General features: G+C 37.8%; 1 protein-coding gene across 4 annotated transcripts in view; it reads right to left on the bottom strand.

Annotated features, from left to right (window-relative positions):
- Positions 1-18,534, bottom strand: part of MATN2 (matrilin 2) — a 69,091-nt gene that overhangs the window by 38,208 nt on the left and 12,349 nt on the right. For all 4 annotated transcript variants that reach the window (XM_039706230.1, XM_039706232.1, XM_039706228.1 and 1 more), the window contains exons 3-4: positions 5,519-6,088; positions 1,403-1,525 (exon numbers count right to left, since the gene is read on the bottom strand). In XM_039706230.1, coding sequence (XP_039562164.1) covers positions 1,403-1,525; positions 5,519-6,088 — 693 coding nt within the window. The remainder of the gene's footprint in view (positions 1-1,402; positions 1,526-5,518; positions 6,089-18,534) is intronic.

Below are 18,534 nucleotides of genomic sequence, written 5' to 3'. Positions count from 1 at the left end.
GGGAAAATTAATAGATAGCTAAAAAAGAAGGTAAAGCAACGCAGCAAAGGCTTTGAAAAATGGTAGAGAGGGAGCATATTGAGGGCTACTGTGCATGGGTCACCAGCAGAAAAATTACACATAATTCCAAAACTCTTGGAAATTAACCTGTATTTGAAGCAGTGCAGTGCCCAAGGATTCAACTACCGGCTGAGAAAAACTATGGAAATGTAATAGAGTAAAAAGAAGAAGAGACAATAAAGAAAGACTTTTTCATACTTGTAATTAAAATTTTTAAAAAATTATTCACATACCTTCACTGTTTCATTGGTGCTTAGTATTTGCTATAAAAGAGCTCTAAGCAAGAGAGACTAAGAATCCACTAATCTCAAGATACTCATAGTAGCTTATGGCACTCTCCTGAGATACAGAACATCAAACACAACGACAGGACTTGAGCCTGCAGTCTTCACCTTAGTGCTAAATTATTGATTCTAAGAGGTACATCCTATGCTCTCATGATGACTGTCTCCCACCGTTTCTTGAAAAGATGTTTTCCAAAATTTTTCTTCTGGGTAAAATCAATTTAGCAGCTTTAATTTGAGTCCATTTACTTTCATCTGAATCTGTACACTGCTGTATGATAAAAACTTGAATTTTTAGCATGTACATTTTCCACAAGTAATTAAAGACAGCATTACATAATTTCTTTAAAATAAGGTGGACACAGAAATAAATTTGTCATATCCCTCTGATGTAAATTGCTGTTAATCACTAGGAAATAAGTCAAAATGGACTAACAAAATAATGATCACAAAAATCAAAATTAAAGGGAAATAAAGTTTGTTATTATAAACTATACAGCCAATTACTCAAAAATGAAAAAAAGTCAACACTTTTAAAGAGAGGAATGAGAGCATATGCAAAACTTCTGAAACCATTTTTTGAAAGGTTGCAAACCCTTATATTTCCACTAGCAGTTAGAAAGAGCTTTTCAGAATGTCAGGTTATTTCACAGTTTTCTAGTATGGGGTTTATTGCACCATTCTGTACCTTTTAGTACTGTTGATAGCTGGACAAGTTAGTAAAGTATCTAAATTCACTTCATTTGAGATGATAAAGTTATTGATTTGGTTGTTTTTAACTGCTGAACTTCAAATACCAATAGAATTCAAATGTAATTTCATATAGTTACAGTGTACCTCTGCAGAGTTGTGTATAAAATTCAGCTGGATGTATTTCAGAGAGATTTGTAAGAACTTCACTTAAAGCAAGAAAAAGAATTACAACTTCACCTTTCTAGACACTTTCTGATGATTATCATTAATTATGTACTGACTTCAGTTCTTTATGAGCCCAACAGAAAGGGAAGTGATGTTAAACACCTTTTGGGAGTATGAAAGAGAAAAGAAAGACAACATACTGCTGCAAGTCTTCTGGTCAGCATTCAGAATATACCCTTGTTTACATCTACACGAGTAGGAGCCAGGGGTGTTTATGCAAAAGTGATCACAGCGATGCTCAACTATACTGCACATATGAGGCGCTGAAACAAAAAAGGAAAATATTATTAGCTGCTGGTCTTAATTACTTGTGGTCACAGCTGAAAAAACTGAGAAAAAACTGGTGTAGAAAATTTTAGTGAAGTAATTCAGAAATTTCAAATTAAGTGTTTCTAATAAAGACAAAAATGAGAGCTGAAGAAAATAAAAATACAAGGGAGTATCTGAAAAAAACTAATTATTTGGTTGTCCTATGAAGACAATAAAACAAACCTATTATAATCAACTTTAGAAAATAAGTGAAATTTAAGTGTAAGCTGATTTAGAGGACATTAAATTTCTTACATTAAGAAAATCACCACACAGCACCCAATAATAAAGAAGAATTATTAAAAAAAAACTTAATGAAGAGACTATATTGCCTACTTAGTTATTAATGTTGAAGAACGTGTGAATAATACATGACGACACTGAGGATATGTATCTCCAAGATTCATTATGCAGGAGCTGAGTTGAGCTACCCTCCAGTTTGTAAGTCTTTCTGAGTCTATCTTTGTTCTGTTTGTATTTTATGTCTCTAATAGCAAGTATTAAAATGCAGCAGACAGGCAATGAAAGAGAAGAAGAATGGAGGCCCATTCAGTCAAATTCATCGTTGAACTATTTTTCTCCAGAGCGGTATTTGGGGATTAAGAACTCTTGATATTTTCTTTCCAGTGCAGCATTGCTTGTATGTAATCTCTATAATATATAGGTGAATTACTTCTCAGAGAATTTTGTGTGGAAAATGATCTATTTTTCTCAACAGCAATTAGGGATTGATGTCTTTCTTAATGTGGTAGGTTGACAAAGCTCAAAATTTATGGAATAGATAATGACAGTAATCTTCTAGAAGGCACAACAGAAGCCTGCAAAGTACCTTAACCTGGTAGGTGTGGTACTTGTGGAAAAAACCCACATGTGATTTTAACATATATACCATGTATCTGCTCTTTGGCATGGTTACTAGAGTTAGGTATTTATTGCTAGCACACACACCACCACAATTCCCTAATCTCTTAATCAGCCTCTTGGATCTCACAAATTTCTCCCATAATAAATCTTCTCAAGTACTTTTATTTATATCAACACAGATCTACTTTGACTTCTTGTCTTGTCATCTTTCTGTCATTCTGAAAATGAAAGCATTCAACAATAGGAGTCCAATAATTCATGTTCCTTCTGAGAGTACATTGCTGCTGTCTGTTACCAATCTTCCCATCCACCACACAAGTACAGTGTACATATTCTGAAGTGTTTCTGCTGCCCCCATTTCAAAGCAGTGATACTCTCATCATTAGTCTCATTTCAGTGGTGGAGTCTGCTCTCTGAATGATTTCTGCAACCTCATCTGTTGCAGGAGGTGTTCAGTGATCACAGCAAGGTAATAGAAAGGGTGATCTCATAGTAAAGGAATCTGAACATGACCCTTGTTGTGAATTAGATCTTATCTCTATATCACAGGGTCCTTATTTGATTTTGGGCAAGACAGTAATATCAGTATCTTCAAGGAAACATCAGCCTTCACACTGTAACTGTTCAGATAGAGACACCTGAATCTGGATTTGCAGGAATGCAAGTGATGGCTGTAGAGCTGTGAATGACATGTTGTATTAGTCCATAAATGTTGCGTGCCTGAAAATCACACCAGGGATTGCACTGAGTCAAATATTTAAAGTTAGTGGGTGGTTTCGACAAACTTAAGCCTGTTTCTGTGTCTCCATTCCTCCAATGTAAAATAGGGATGACACCACTATTTACTTTACAGGAATATAATAAAGACTTTATTTGCCTCTGACTGCTCCATCCCAAGTTCTGTCTTTCTCATACTTCATCTGATCTCCATCTCCTTTCCTGGATTCTCTTCCCATTTCCACTGACATTTTTCTGAGTTTTCAACTCTTGTCTTATTCTTCATGCCTCTGATCCCTCAGGATACTCTTTGCTCCTGTTTTACCTTGGTAACTAGTAATAAAAAGGGGTCCTGGCTTCAACTGGTGTTTCTGACATCCCCAAACCTTTAACAGTTAGGGGCAGCAACTGTAGGGAACCTCTGACTTAACAGAATAGAGCACATCCTGTTTACAGGAATTCTTCTGAGAATATAGGTCTTGGTACTTAGCAGTCTCCTCCATCCACTAGTAATAGTGGTTAATTTGGCTTACTTTTTGTTTTCCCCACAGACCTTCACCATTTGGCCATGGTTTTCTCTTGTCATCACAGGAACCATGCAGACACATTTCCACAGGCATAAGGGTGATTCAGACACAAGGACAGCTCAGGGGCCAAGGTCTCTTCCCCTTTTTCTACATGAAGCACAGCAGACAGCATTCCAGAAGACTTGACCAGAAGGGTGCCTTTAATTGCTTTAGCAAAGAAACAAGGTGTCCAGATGTTCCATTCAGCTACAATGATACTGTCTCTGGATCCACATCTGGGAGGACATAAACTAACCACATTTCCTGGAGGAATGTGGGTGCTCCAGGAAGCAGAGGCTATGACTACTCTCTTGAAATTCATCAAGCTGAACGCTGCTTCACAATCGAGAGCAAATAAAATGTTATGGATCCTATCTCCAATTTAGTACCTTATGTTGAAATCCATATGAATCTAACAGCTTAAACTCTCTGTTGAACCTGGGTCTGTAAACATGTCTTAGGATCTCACAGCAAATCCTGTGGAGGCATTCCCTGGAAGCAGGAGGCAACTGCTACCCTTGTCACCTCCATAGTCCTCCATCAGGAGTTGGAGGGAGTAGCTTTACAGAGGAACACATAGTTTTGAATAAAAGTGAGGTAAAAAACTTTAACAAATTTGTTGAACACCGACCAGTCAGAAAAAAGTCCCAACTAAGTAAATGGTATTTGTACTGGATTTGTTTCTAAAACACAATCTAAAAAATCAGCATTTGCTGTTCATTCCATTTAAACTCTCCATCCATGATTAGTTTACTCTTTCTTGGTTTTTAAATATATCCTACTATGCCAGCTAATAATACAGCAAGGAAGAAATGGGAAAAAATCTATTATCTGATGAATGTCTGTGTTGGTGTTTTGTGCTGAGACAGTTCAGCTGCTCTTTGAAACAATTTTGGAAAAGATCAAGTAAGGAAAATTCTCCAGACTATCCTTACAATAAACTGCAGTTCTTTTCTGGCAAAAGCATCCCTAGACATGAGTGACTATTTAATCTTACCATGCATTCTTGTTCTGAATTCTAGTGAAAATACATCAGCTTGATGCCAAATTTGTATGAAATACTTTCCTATTTATCTCGGGAATAAATAAAAAAGTCTACTAAGCACACAGATTAAAATAAAATTAATTACAAATGCCATAATATTTGCAAAAGGTAATTCCTTATCAGGGAATTACAGATGGAAGTGATATCTCTGCTGTAAGTTAATGCCTATTAAAATATTTACCTTATTGTATGAATGAATAATCACTGTAACAGCTTTTCCTAACTTCCTGTATTTAAAATAGATGGAATGTAAAACCTGCTAAGTCTGTGTTTCACTTCAGTCACAAGGCATATACAGAAATTATTCTTTGCATATAATTAGTATGTAAGCTTTGAAAGAGAAATCCATGGACTCTCAAGACTGTTTAAATAACTGAAAGACTGTTAAGCAGTTTAAAATTTCACTACTAAGGGAGATCACACTTAAAAAGAAGAGATGAAAAAACTTATCTAATATTCAAGTAGCAGAGATCATAAATTTATTGCTATTATGCAATAAATAGGAAAATCATGATATGTGTGTTTGCCTAACTGCTTATGACCACGAGCAATTAAATCACATTTAATGGCACTTAACAGTAGCATGAGTTTTCCCCACATGTGTGACTGGTATTCTGGATGTTGTTTGGCTAATCTCCCTTCAATACATATGTTCTAACAGATAAGGTTTCATATTAAAAAAAATTAATTATAATGCATATTTTTTCCTGTTTCACTTTCATCTATATATCCAAATCTATAGATAAAAATCTTACCACAAAGTTTAGTCTGGAAGGCAGAGGTCAGTGTTTCAATCTGACTGAAATTAGCAACCAGAAACACATGTTCTTCATGTGGTTCACTCCCAATGGACTTCAGAGTGTTCATATCCACTCTTCCCACTCCAATAGCAAAAATCAGGATTCCTGAGTTACGTGCTTTAGCAGCAATCTCTGCCACAGGATCCTGAGGTCTCCCATCTGTCACTATCATGATAATTCGGGGCACATTCTGCCTCAGAGGTCGAGCCCCCTCTGTCTCTGAAAATGCAATGTTCACTGCATACTGCAGAGCCAGTCCAGTCATGGTGCCAGTGCCCAGGTGCATCATCCTCTTCACTGCTCTTTCGATGTCCTGTTTCCTCCTGAAGGTCTTCAGTGAAAACTCCTGTTTGACAGTGCTGCCGTACTGAATCAGACCCACGTGCGTGGCATCAGGGCTGATGTCCAGAAACTGCAAGATGGTCAAAATGAACTCCTTCACTTTTTCAAAGTCATAGTGACTCACACTGCGAGAGCTGTCAATGATGAAAACAAGGTCCAGACGTTTGTTGTTGCAAGTGTTTTCTACAAGGAAAATGAAAAAAAGAAACTTTACAATTTCAAAAGGCAAACAGGTTCAGGTTTACTGTCTAAACAAACACTCTGACAAGTGCTGTGAAAATTCAGGAAAAATAGGACATATTACAATTAAGACTACTTGGGCAATATAAATTTGTTCTCCAGTATATAACAAAAACTGCCTGATACTTGATAATTATATGTTGGGTGTTTTTTTGTGTGTGTAAGGTAAGTGCCCAGAATGCTTAATGGCAGAGAATGGTGAGACAGAATCACACAGAGCTTGGGTTGGAAAGGACATTAGAGATCATGTAGTTCAACCCCCCTGCCATAAGCAGGGACACCTTCCACTAGACTGGGTTACTCAAAGCCCCATCCAACCTGGCCTTAAACACTGCCAGGGATGGGACATTCACAACTTCTCTGGACAACCAGTTGAAATAAAGAATTTCTTCCCTATATCTAATCTAAACCTGCCCTCTTTTAGTTTATTAGTTCATTCCTTCCTGTCCTACCACTACATGCCCTTGTCAAATGTCACTCTTCAGGTACTTGTGCGTTACCCAGTTGTGTCATTGTTGAGATTTTGACCTCACTCCCTGTGCAAGGGTGGAAATCCTCTCTGAATCACAGTTAACTATTTAAGTGGGCTTCACTGTGATGCTTTGTGTGGCAGGGCCTGAGAATTTAGAAATCTAATACTGTGAAAAGTCAGGAAGACATAAGTGTTTCATTAAAAATAGAGAAAACAGAACACAAAGAAATACATGTCAAAAGCATCTGTTAATTGCACTGACTGATAAGAGATGTGAAGGGACTGATTTTTCAAGGAAGTTGGCACTAAGCAGCACTTTGCATGTACAAAGTACTGTTCTCAATGATGTCAACTGCAGCTGGGAATGCTCAGCAGTTCTACAAATCAAATGTCATGATTTCAAACATGTAATTAATACCCATCTGGGGAAAGTTTCATGTATTGGACTAGCTCAGCATCACAGAGAAATTATATGGTTGCATCAGAGAGAAAATCCTGTTGTCTGCAGTGGCACTCTACTCAGCCAAAAAACCACTCATACTGAACACTCCCTGAAATCCATGTCAGCTATCAGAAGCCTTTTTTTCCAAGAGTCATTGAAACAGAAATATTACAGAGTATGTCTATATCTGACTATGGCACAGATGGGCAGGCCAAGCTATTAGGGATAGCAGCAGAAGTGAAGGCTGGCTGCCTTCTAGGCATCCTAAGAGCTTTCTGGGACTGTGGGTATATCCTCTGGCTTCTGCTCAGCACACCTTTCTGATAGACTGTAAGAAATAGGAGACACATGCATGAGTTGCATGATGAGAATGGATAGACTGACCATTCAAAGGAAGCCAGCACATGACAGGCTTGAGGTAAGCCTGTGAGTTGAGCTATCAGACTTGCCACAGAAGAAGACAGCATATGGAAAACTATTAAAAGGACCTTTATGGGATGCTGATGAAAAGAAAGCAACAGAGGTTTAATGTGTATACTAAAGACTCCTCCAAATTAGGAAATCCCTGGGTCACAAAAGCATTGCAGTTCAGGGAATAACTGCAGGTTGCATTTTCTTCTCCTTAAATTATTCCATATGCATCTACTTTTGACCTCTGTTAGAGACATAGGGTCAGATATACCTATGGTTTCAATCATTGTGCTCCTCTTCATAAATTCCTGTGGCTATGAATAAACCTGTGAACTAGTTAGTTGTATTTGTATACCTGGCTTGAAAGATTAAAGATGGGAAGAATGCTCATCAAACTGACTGCAGTGGCATCCTCATTTTACTAAGATGAGACACTCCCAATCAGTAGTTTCCTATATTGCCAAACGCAAACGCAATTCAGTTCTCAGTGCACTGTCATCCATCTTGTCCAGTGAATGAGGCAAAGGTTTGGTGGAAAAGCAGTGTCTGACTGTACAATCAAAGGTCATGCCATACTGCACTAGTACAAGCGGGCCAATCAGACTCAATTGGAAAAATGTCTCTCTGTAGACTGTCCTTTAAACAAATTCGCTTGTGACTGCTGACGAACACTCACCATGCACTTCTGCCAAGGCAGCGGGTGAGAAAGATGCTTGTTTTCACTCGTTAACTCAGAAGCCTCTTTCATAGATTACCAAGAAAAATTTTTGGCATAGAATAAAAATGCTCTTTAATGACAATAAAAATGACTGCCTGGATTTATTCATGTGCAGTCTACAGTACAGCTTTATTCATAAGCGTAGGAATATGCTCGGGTTGCTTATTCTTTCAAGATCAGAGCAGGTTGAATATAAGCCAAGCTGAGGAGAAACAAAATTCCAGTTCTAATGGGATACAGATATCCTGACATAACTATTTTCCACCTTCTTAATTAACTTATATCTAAAAAATTACAAATTATCTTTACTAATATAACATGGATGATTCCAGCAATAGAAAGATAATGCCTTAGCATTTCTTATTATGATTTCTTAGCCTTATGATTTGTGGGAGAAGACCAAGAGGAAAGAAGGATAATTACAGAAAAAGAGGTTAAGAATATGTGTGTGCATATGAGGGGAAGGACAGGTGAGAATGAAGGGTAAAATGAATGCTATTTTATTTCCTTTAAAACATTTCATCATTGATTCACTAAAGGTAAATCATTCTTGACCAGCCCGATTGCCTTCTATGATGAAACCTCTGCCTGGATGGATGAGAGGAGAGCAGTGGATATCGTCTACCTTGTTCAGCAAGGCTTTTAATGCTGTCTCTTACAAAATCCTCTCAGGCAAACTCAGGACGTGTGGACTGTGTGAGTGGACAGAGAGGTGGTTTGAGAACTGGCTGAAGAGCAGATCCCTGAGGGTTGCACAAGGTCCAGTTAGAGGCCTGTCACTGGTGGTGTCCCCCAAGGATCAGTACTGGTCCCAGTATTGTTTAACTTTTTACCAATAACTTGGGTGAAGGGGCAGAGGCCTCATCAGCAAGTTCCCTGACAACACAAAGCTGGGAGGAGCAGCCGATACCCCAGAGTGCTGTGCAGCCCTTCAGAATGACCTGGGCAGGCTGCAGAGATGGGCAGAGAAGAACCATCTGAAATTCAACAGAGGTGAATGCAGGGTCCTGCACCTGGGGAGGAACAACCTGCACCAGCACAGGACAGGGGTGACCTGCTGGAAACAGCTCTGCAGAGAAGGACCTGGGGGTCCTGGAGGACAGTGAAATGTCCATGAACTGGCATTGTGTTCTTGTGGCCAATAAGGCCAGAGGTATCCTGGGGTGCACTACGAAGACCATTTCCAGCAGGTCCAGGGAGGTGACCTTGCCTTCTGCTCAGTCCAAGCAAGGCACCATCTGGAGTGCTGTGTCCAGTTCTGGGCTCCTCAGGACAAGACAAACATGGAGCTGCTGGAGTGGGTCCAGAGGAGGGCTACAAAGATCATGAGGGGACTGCAACATCTCTGTTATGAGGAAAGGCTGAGGGAGCTGGGCCTGTACAGCCATGAGAAGAGACAACACAGAAGCGACCTCATCAACATCTATCAGTCTCTGAAGGGATGGTGTCAGGAGGATGGACCAGGCTCTTCATGGTGGTGCCAAGCACTAGTACAAGAGGCAATGGGCAGAAATTGATGCACAGAAAGTTCCACCTGACCATGAGGAAAAGCTTCTTTATTTGTGTGGGCACACTTGAACAGGCTGCCCAGAGAGGTGGTGAAGTCTCCCTCACTGGAGATATTCAAGAACCATCTGGACCCAATCCTGTGCTCTGGGACGGCCCTGCTTGAGCAGGGAGGTTGGACCAGCTGACCCTCTGTGCTCCCTTCCAACCTTGTCCACTCTGTGATTCTGTGAAAACAAATCAGAACTACAGCCATGGTGCTGAATCCTTTTAATTGGAATATAAAGATTTGGATCCCAGTCTGAAGAGACTCATTCATCTATTCTGAAGTCTGGAATGAATCTTGGTGGGAAAAAGCCTGGATAGCCCTGGTGGACAGAAACACACCACATTGTGCTGAATTACTTTGGAAAAATCTATTAAGCTGAATGAAACACAGTGTTTTTCAAAACTACTTTGACCAGTAAAGTTCTATCTATAGAAATACCAAACATTTCCAAATTAAGATGTATTTAAAATCTTTGTGTTTTGATTTGGTATGTTTTGTTTTTTTAAACTCTGTAATTATTAAAGTTGATTTAACTTGGGCTCAGTGAAAAATAATATGTAACTTTTTTACAGATAAAAAATCCAGCTTGGTGGTATTTTGAGGAGTGGCAATCAGCAGTAATGACTGACAGATCTAAACACTCATCCTCTCAGATAAATTTTCAGTGATAGCTTTTTAGCAGTTACATGGTTCTCTGTTCGTCCTACAAACTATAATTTCTTCCTCTGACCAGCTGTCATTTTGAACAGTGAACTTTCTCACAACTTTGGCAAACATCTTCATAACCAAAAGTAATTCCCTTTCAGTCTTATGAAAATTGACATACTCACTGAAAAGAGCTACTCATCCATAAACCTACTTCTAAGTCAGCAGAGGTCTTTCATTACCAACACAAAAGTTAAAAACCCCTCAGTGTGGGTTGTGTTTTCCAAAGGGGAAGCCAGAAGAGGGAAGACAAAGACAGAAGGAAAGATCAAGTCAGTGTAAATATGTTGTCCTTCTCTACTCAATATCCACTTCGTAAATGACAGCTACAGCGATGGCACCTTTGGAAAACTAACAATGCAAGGAAATTTCAGTTCTACTAGGAAGAATCTAGCTAGTATCCAATTACTGAGAGATACAAAAAAAAAAAAAAAAAAAAAAAAAAAAAAAAAAAAAAAACAACCCTTAAATTAATATTGAGCATCTTAATTTCCTCTAAAGCTTAAAATTTAGTTAAATCATTTTATCTGATGACTGCAGGTTTCCTTCTATTCCTTTCTCAAGGCAAATAATGCTCAGCCTGTTTTGGCTTTGACAAAGCTCACAGTGCTTTGATTTTGCTCACCCATCCAGGGTCTGTGTCTGAGAGCCTGTTTCTATCCTCTCATTTTTCACTAATGTTACATTCCCTTAATACAACAAAAGTAGCACCTAGGGAGCTTTCTTGGGCATTTGAATTGACTTCTCTAGACTGTTAAATCATTAGAATGGTTCCTGATACTGTTGTCTGAGGACAGTTCACATTTTCTCAAGCAGTCCTCAGACATGATACAAGAAGCAGCATGAGCCAGGGATCCATCCTTTGTGGACAGAACTGGTCTGTGAGCTCAGGGTATCCCCCAGCACAGAAGCAGACCACGTTGTACCACTGGAGTCAGTGCCAGAGAGCAGTCTAAGGTACCAGCTAAGCTCAGAGGCCAGCTGGCTCTACCCACAGTGTTAAACTCACCATCCTGCTCAAACAGAGTGGCTGCATGCAAGAGGCCCCCTGGGAATAATCCCTGTAGGGATTATTCTCTCTACCTTCTGAACCACACATGGTGATTGCTAGTCACTGTGGGCCAGAGACAGCTCCAGCCATTTAACAGCAACAATAATGGTGCAGGTCCAATGCCCAAGAATGTGCCCAGCACTGTTTCATTTCCTCAAACATTTCCATCTGGGCATATTCAAACTGAACACATTCAAAGACTAATGTTTTAGATGGTCATTTTTCAAAAGTTTTTGCAAGTTGGTTGTCTTGAAAAAACTGCTTGTTTAAAAATGAGTTAGTTATTTTCTGGTATTGTCCTACATTTTTATGACTCAATATTTTTTTTCTTTTTCTTAATCTAGATATTACTTACTTGGCTTTATCCTAATAGATGAGAATGGATAAATTTTACAGAAGGCTATTGTATGCAAAGCAAAAGGAGATCAGCTCAGTTTGGTAAACACTACAACAAAGTTTACACAGTGAAAAAGTCATTTATAACAAGCAAATATTAGCTCAGGGAAGATATTATAGAGTATGACATCAAGCAAAAAGAGTTAAGAAAAAATAAGTTCATAGAATAATTATTATCTGAGCAGTCTTTAATGGTAATTTTAATATTTTGTGTTTCTTAGCTCACTCCCCAGTAATGCATATGCAATAATTACATGTCCTGTGACACTGCCAGCAGTAACACCAGGTGTCTTTTTAGATTTTATCTTTGAGTAACAGAACAAGTCTTTACTCAAGAGTAAATAAAAGGGGGAGAAAATTATTCTCCCTGTTAGCATATTTTACAACTTCTTCCTAAATGTCTCTCCTTTCTTTACCATTTTATTATTTCATTTTCCCTCAATCCTGTCTTCTTTTTACAAATTCTTTCCTTATAAATCTCTCCATAACTCCTACAAAATTTGTTAAAAGATCTATGAATTTCCTGGGTGTCAAATAATTTTTTATTGAAGTCCATAATTCTGGTTTTCCCTAGCTAAACATCCAGCTAGAAAAACTGTGTTTGACATGTTCTCAGATAATTCCAAAAGATTTCCTAGGTCATTAAGAATGTTTAATCTTCTTGTCATAAAATTATACAAGTAAATAATAGCCAAATTTTGAATTAATTAATAAACATACCAAGTGCAAAATGCTTTGGGAAACACATTTCGCGATTGTGATTGCTGCAAAGAATAAATGACGAAGAGCATTTATTCCAAGCACTTCTGTCTCTAGTGAGACATTTTGAGCAAGTTAGCTTCCACTCCTTTTAGGTTTTTTTCATTTTAATTCAAAGATGGACAAAGTATAGTATGGCACATTTCAGATATAATCATACCTAGTTCCTAAAGTAAACATTAGAAACTGCTCAATACCCCTTTCCTAGCCCACATACATGCTACACTTGGTTCTGCAGGTGATGCCACCTCTTCCCAGCTCTGGGACAGGCTATGAATCCAAGCCATGCCCCTGTGCTTTCTGGCCCTATCCTTACTGTGAATCTTTCCCCAGACACACAGGCCTATGGCCCTAACCCAAACATTCATTATGAGTTTGGCAGCTCACCCATTTTTCCTTACAAATTTCTTCATCTGGGAACAATCTCTAAATGGAACACAGCCTCCAGACATTTCTTTATTGCCTCTGACAAAATCTTTTCTGAACTTCCAAAATTTCTGGGACAACTATACAGCAGGAGGCTCTTGTCCAGAGATTTCCATTTCCTTCTACATGCAAATGCTTCATTATTAGTCACTGCAGTGACTAAAGCGGTATATTACTTTGTTCTCATTTCACCTCACTATTTCTATTCCTTCCCTGTCACGCTTTTCAAAATAACAAGGTCATTATTAACACTAAGTCTCTCTGAATCCAAAGTCCCAAAACTGACTCATAGTATTTCTTCATTTCTTTACCTACACTGGTGCTTCTCTGGTATGAAGCCAAAGTATGGTGTAAGGATAGTCTCAAGTTTCTTAGTTCTTTCTGCATATTTCAGCTGCTCTGAGACAGAAACTGTTTGGTTTCCTGACAGGAGTCAAACCTGCTTTCATGGTCAGGAGGACCAGGGAACAGGTTGCTTTCCTTGCAGGCAGTGGAACACCTGCACAGAAGGATAAAGTATCCTGATATCCCCATGCACATGGCAACATGAAAATCTACCCACCACTTTCTGACAGAAACAAATGTCATGTGCTCTCAGCTAAGGATAGCTTACACCCATGAGAGATGAGGAATTCATTTTCTGAGCCACGATGAAGAAACTCATAGTACACACAGTAATGCTACTATGCATCCTGTTCCCACAGCCAGCCTGGAAGCACTTACTGTGACTATCTTTTCCTGCACTCACCTGTAAAACATCAAATCACAACCAACATGAAAAAGGTGATTATATGGGAAAAGGTGATCTTTATATCTTTCTTCTTGCAGATCTGAGACTCCTGTCTTCCCTGAGCTACTTAGGGTGCTGTTGGTGACACAGAAATTATTAAAGAGAAAGAATGGATATAGAGAGTAAACAATTGTTAGCAGCAGCATAGACAATCTAGAGAAAAAATGTGACCTGAGTTTGTGGTGTCCTGCATTCAGGACATTACCTTAACATTTTAAAAACTTTAGACAATCTAGAGAAAAAATGTGACCTGAGTTTGTGGTGTCCTGCATTCAGGACATTACCTTAACATTTTAAAAACTTTTATCAATACTTTTTTTTAAAAGTTGCCCATGTATTTGTTTACAGGGAAAGCTGTTAGCAACTTCAACATTACTCATTGATCAGCTGACCTGAAACCACATTTTTCTATCTATTGGTAATGGTCTAAGTATTAGATTCTTTTCCAGAACAAATTCAGAAACAGCATGAGGGGATAGTGCTGTATACCATTCCCCCTGTCTCCCAAAACATGTGGGACATCATGTCTACTGGTGAACCAGCAGTTCTTCCACTTCAGCAGTACTTAAATAAGATGGTGTCTTCAAGGTTCCAAAGCAATTTAAAGTATGTTGTCCTCATCCACAATAGTGTTTGATTACCCACTCATGCCTATAAAAAGAGATGTTCTTGAAGCCATGCAAATACTGTTTCCATTATTCAAATTAATTTTGTACATATGTACTTTTTAAATTAAGAAGGCAAAGTGCTCAAAATGAAGTCAAAACCAGCACATTTCTGAATGTCAGTGTTCTTTCTTTTGGCCTGATTTTTCTTCAAGATATAATACACAGAGGAGGCTTTGAGCTCCTTGAGAATATACTCATAGCAACAGTTTTTTTACTCACAGAAATGTTCCTCACTGAATAATTGTCAAGGAAAACTCTTTTTCAAACAGAAATGGTATTTCACAGTAATTTGTGGGGGCTGTAACAAACAAATTCAGAAATACAAAGATCATTTGATGTTTAGTTCATGACTCAAGTTTTTTTCTGTAACAGCAGATATTCTTTCATCCTGTGGAAATATTACAAATTACCTTTAAAAAAGGAAAATAAGAAAAAAATGTTGGAGGAGGGGCAAATTAAAAGAATAAGAAAACAAAAAAAGAAAGAAGGGAGGAAGGAGGGAAGAGGGAAAAGGCTTTGTTAGAGGGAATACACATTAAAGAAATACAATCAAATGTCTTGTGATGCTGGAAATCAGATTATATTCCATATAATTTAAATTACAGAAATACCCCACAGGTGACTTAAAAGTGAATGTGATTTCGATACATGAAAATTAATAATGAATACAAAATACAACAGTTGGCAAGCAGAATGTTGTTCTGTGGTTAAAATCTGCTAGCACAGACCAAAATCCAAACTTTCTGATCTCCATGATAATTGGCTACAGATGAGCATCCTCAGATTAGGACATAAATCCCTGAGGTCTGTCACGGGCCCAGCTAGTCCTCATGGCTCATTAGCTGGGGCTGTTTAAGGGATAACAGCTGCTGCAGGAACAACTGGCTGGGCAGGGATATGGTTGCTGATCAGATCTCTCTTTCTCAGACTCTGAGACCTCTGTGAGGGGCTGGGGAGGCACAGCCTTAACAGAAACCAGGCTACAAAGCTTCAAACCCACAGAGAGAGGGTGCTCTACTGTGCATAAACCCCAGAATCTGAAAAAAGCAGCTACTGTGGGGGAGAGGCCAACAGCTGAGAGATTAAGATGAAAGTTGAACTTTTGAGAGTTAGCACAAAGTTCATGGATGGCCTCTCAGCTATTGAAACAAGCACTACTGAGAAGCAAAACACACCATTGCTAATATTGCTGATTGCAGTATGTATCTACACACCTCAGAAGGAAAAAACAGGTGATTTTGCCGGCTGTAAAATGCTTCGTTTGCTCTCTTTCCAAACATAACGTCTTTCTATTTATATGGCAATATCATGTTTTGAATAGAAAACTGATAGGTAAATAAATGGATAGGTATTTGATTACTTTGTATCCTTACAAAAACGTGGCTAGGATTTTGCTTGTATTTTAACTACTTATGTGGTAATTCAAAAGATGTAATTTGCAACCACTTCCTACCTTCATCTGCTGCATGGAAGAGTTTTCATCTCCCCCAGTACTATAGCAGTACAGTATGTCTAACACATATAGTTACTGTGACATAATTCTCATTTCAATTGCAGTACAGAGCTCAGTTACAATAATTCTACTTTCTGACAGGATTATGTCTGAGGACATAAAACTTGTCAGGCTTGCATTTATGTGAAGAAATAACACATATGTACACTGAGGCTGTGAATTAGCTCCTTACAGCAGAAAGCATCCCACATTGGCTCAACAGTCTACATTAGGAGAATTTAGAGATCTCTGGTCAGCTCTTACTGTATAAATATATAATGAATTAAACCAAAATTAAACAGGAATCTTACCTTCACTTCACAGAAGCATGATGGGTTGGGCTCACTTCTGTCACATACTTTCCCTTCTGATTTGCTCCTAAAGCAACTCAGAATGTTTAACCTGATAATGTCTTAAGCCCTAAAGTTACATACACTCAAATTTAAGAACTGGGTTGGAGATAAGAATCCTTGGATTAATTTTAATTGGCTCTAGCAAGTGATTCATAAACTTGGTGAGTGTTCCACATAGTTCCTATTACTTTGTATTATTAGTGGAGTCATACATACACAAGCAAGAGACAAATCATTGTATATTTTGTTGCAAAATATTATTTAATGCAGACAGAGGCATTTGAGTTTTGCAGCAGCTTCCACTAAACAGGAGCCAAGTACATTTCCTTCTTGGCCTCTGTTTTAATTATCTTTAAATTATTTAATTTAAGTATCTGTTAATTTTTTGTTGTTTCTTCTGGTATCGTGTAATATCTAAAGGAATGCCCCCTAAATTAACTTTTCTCCTTACATAGTTATTTTCAAAATCATGTAGCTGCGTTTTATATTCCTAAGGAACAGAAAGAATGTTATTGCTTAGAATAGTATTCTACATTCTAGCTTTCACTAGAATGCATTTACTTCAGATCTTTCCAAAGAAGTATGCCCATATGAAATTAAATACATGCCCAGTTTACTAGAACAGACTTTATCAAGAAAAAAAGTAAACATAAACACTTGTAGGGGTTGCTTTACAATGTGGGAATTTTGATTTGCTTTGTTTTGTAATAAATTATTAAGATGCAGTAGGGCCTAAGTCCCAGATTTGCTTCAGAAAAAAACCCCACAACTTCAAATACCAAAAAGGCACTACATCTTGGATCTGCAAGGACTGGATGCCTGTTGCTTCTAGACATGAAACCTGCTGAAGGTGCTGTGGACTTCTAACCAGCCTTGCAAACATGGTATGGAAATCACCACTCTGGACAACTGACCTTGCTCTTCATCAGTCTGTTTAGGTGCAAAAGTCCATTTCATTATATCTGAAGGGAGTCAGCTAATCTAACAGACATCATTTTATCTTTATAACCATGCAGCAAGTATATCACTGCTTTTCTTTAGAAAAAACCAAAATATTATTTACCTTTCACAAATCAGGATAAGCCAAATTTGATCCAAACTCTGGATCAAAGTACTGATGAAGGGAAAAAGAAAGCAAAATCTAGTTCATATGTCAGATAAGGGAAAAGGTGACTCTTATCTGCTACAGGAAAGAGACACTGACATCTTATATCTTTCTGTTGTTTCACAAGATCCTGCACAACTATGGAAACAATTATTCAAAACATAAATATACCTGCATGAAAACAGCATCTTTTAGCAACATAATACAAATTCTTTTATTACTTGAAATACATATATGTATAATGTAATATGTTGCAAGAAAGACTTAAGAAAATGTTAAAAGTTAATTAATTTGGAACAATTGACAAGTTTTTTATATTTGGAAATCTGACTCGGTGTTTAATAAAAGAAAAACCTGGAAAGCAGTTTGGCTTTCAAGGGCCACATAGTGAGAGTTCCTAAAATTCTATTTCCAATAGATCCTTGAACAAAATATTTCAGCTCTTTCATAGAAATTACTAGCTATAGCAGTAATCATTTTAAACAGCAATAAGCAATGCAAAAACCTACCAAATTAAAACAATGTGCATAGAGATTTAGTTGAAAAAATTGATGAACAAGAAAAATATATATCTTTTCAGACACAGTTCATTCCTCCAGAAGACTTTGCTAAAATGTATAGGCAATTAGATCTGACAAGACTGTTAAGAAATCTATGAAGTGTTAGTGCATGGCTGATCAAAAATTAAATCCTCCTAAACCTGGATCTCAAAGTATTTTTTTCTCTATATGGACAATTCCACAGAATTTTTCATCCATTCCATTTTACTTTTTTAACTTGTCAGTCTCCTAGAACAACAACTTTTACTTCTGTACTTGGACACCACTGTATTTTACCAGTAAACACTTTTGTTTTAAAAATGGTGAAAAGAAGAAAAAAGGAATAAAATTCTTTCAATATTGCTATACTTAGATAGCATAAACTTTCATTTTAGTCCTGAAAAAGAGACTTCCATCAAAAAAAAAATCCAACCCCAACCTTATTTTTATTACTTTTCCAGGTACCTGTTGGTTCTTTGCAGCTATTTTGCTCCATTTTGCCTGCCA

This window comes from Passer montanus, unplaced genomic scaffold (genome assembly GCF_014805655.1).
Source record: "Passer montanus isolate IOZ18808 unplaced genomic scaffold, ASM1480565v1 scaffold19, whole genome shotgun sequence".
Lineage (NCBI taxonomy): Eukaryota > Metazoa > Chordata > Aves > Passeriformes > Passeridae > Passer > Passer montanus.
Note: the sequence above shows the minus strand (reverse complement) of the source record. Positions and strands in the feature narration are given on the sequence as shown.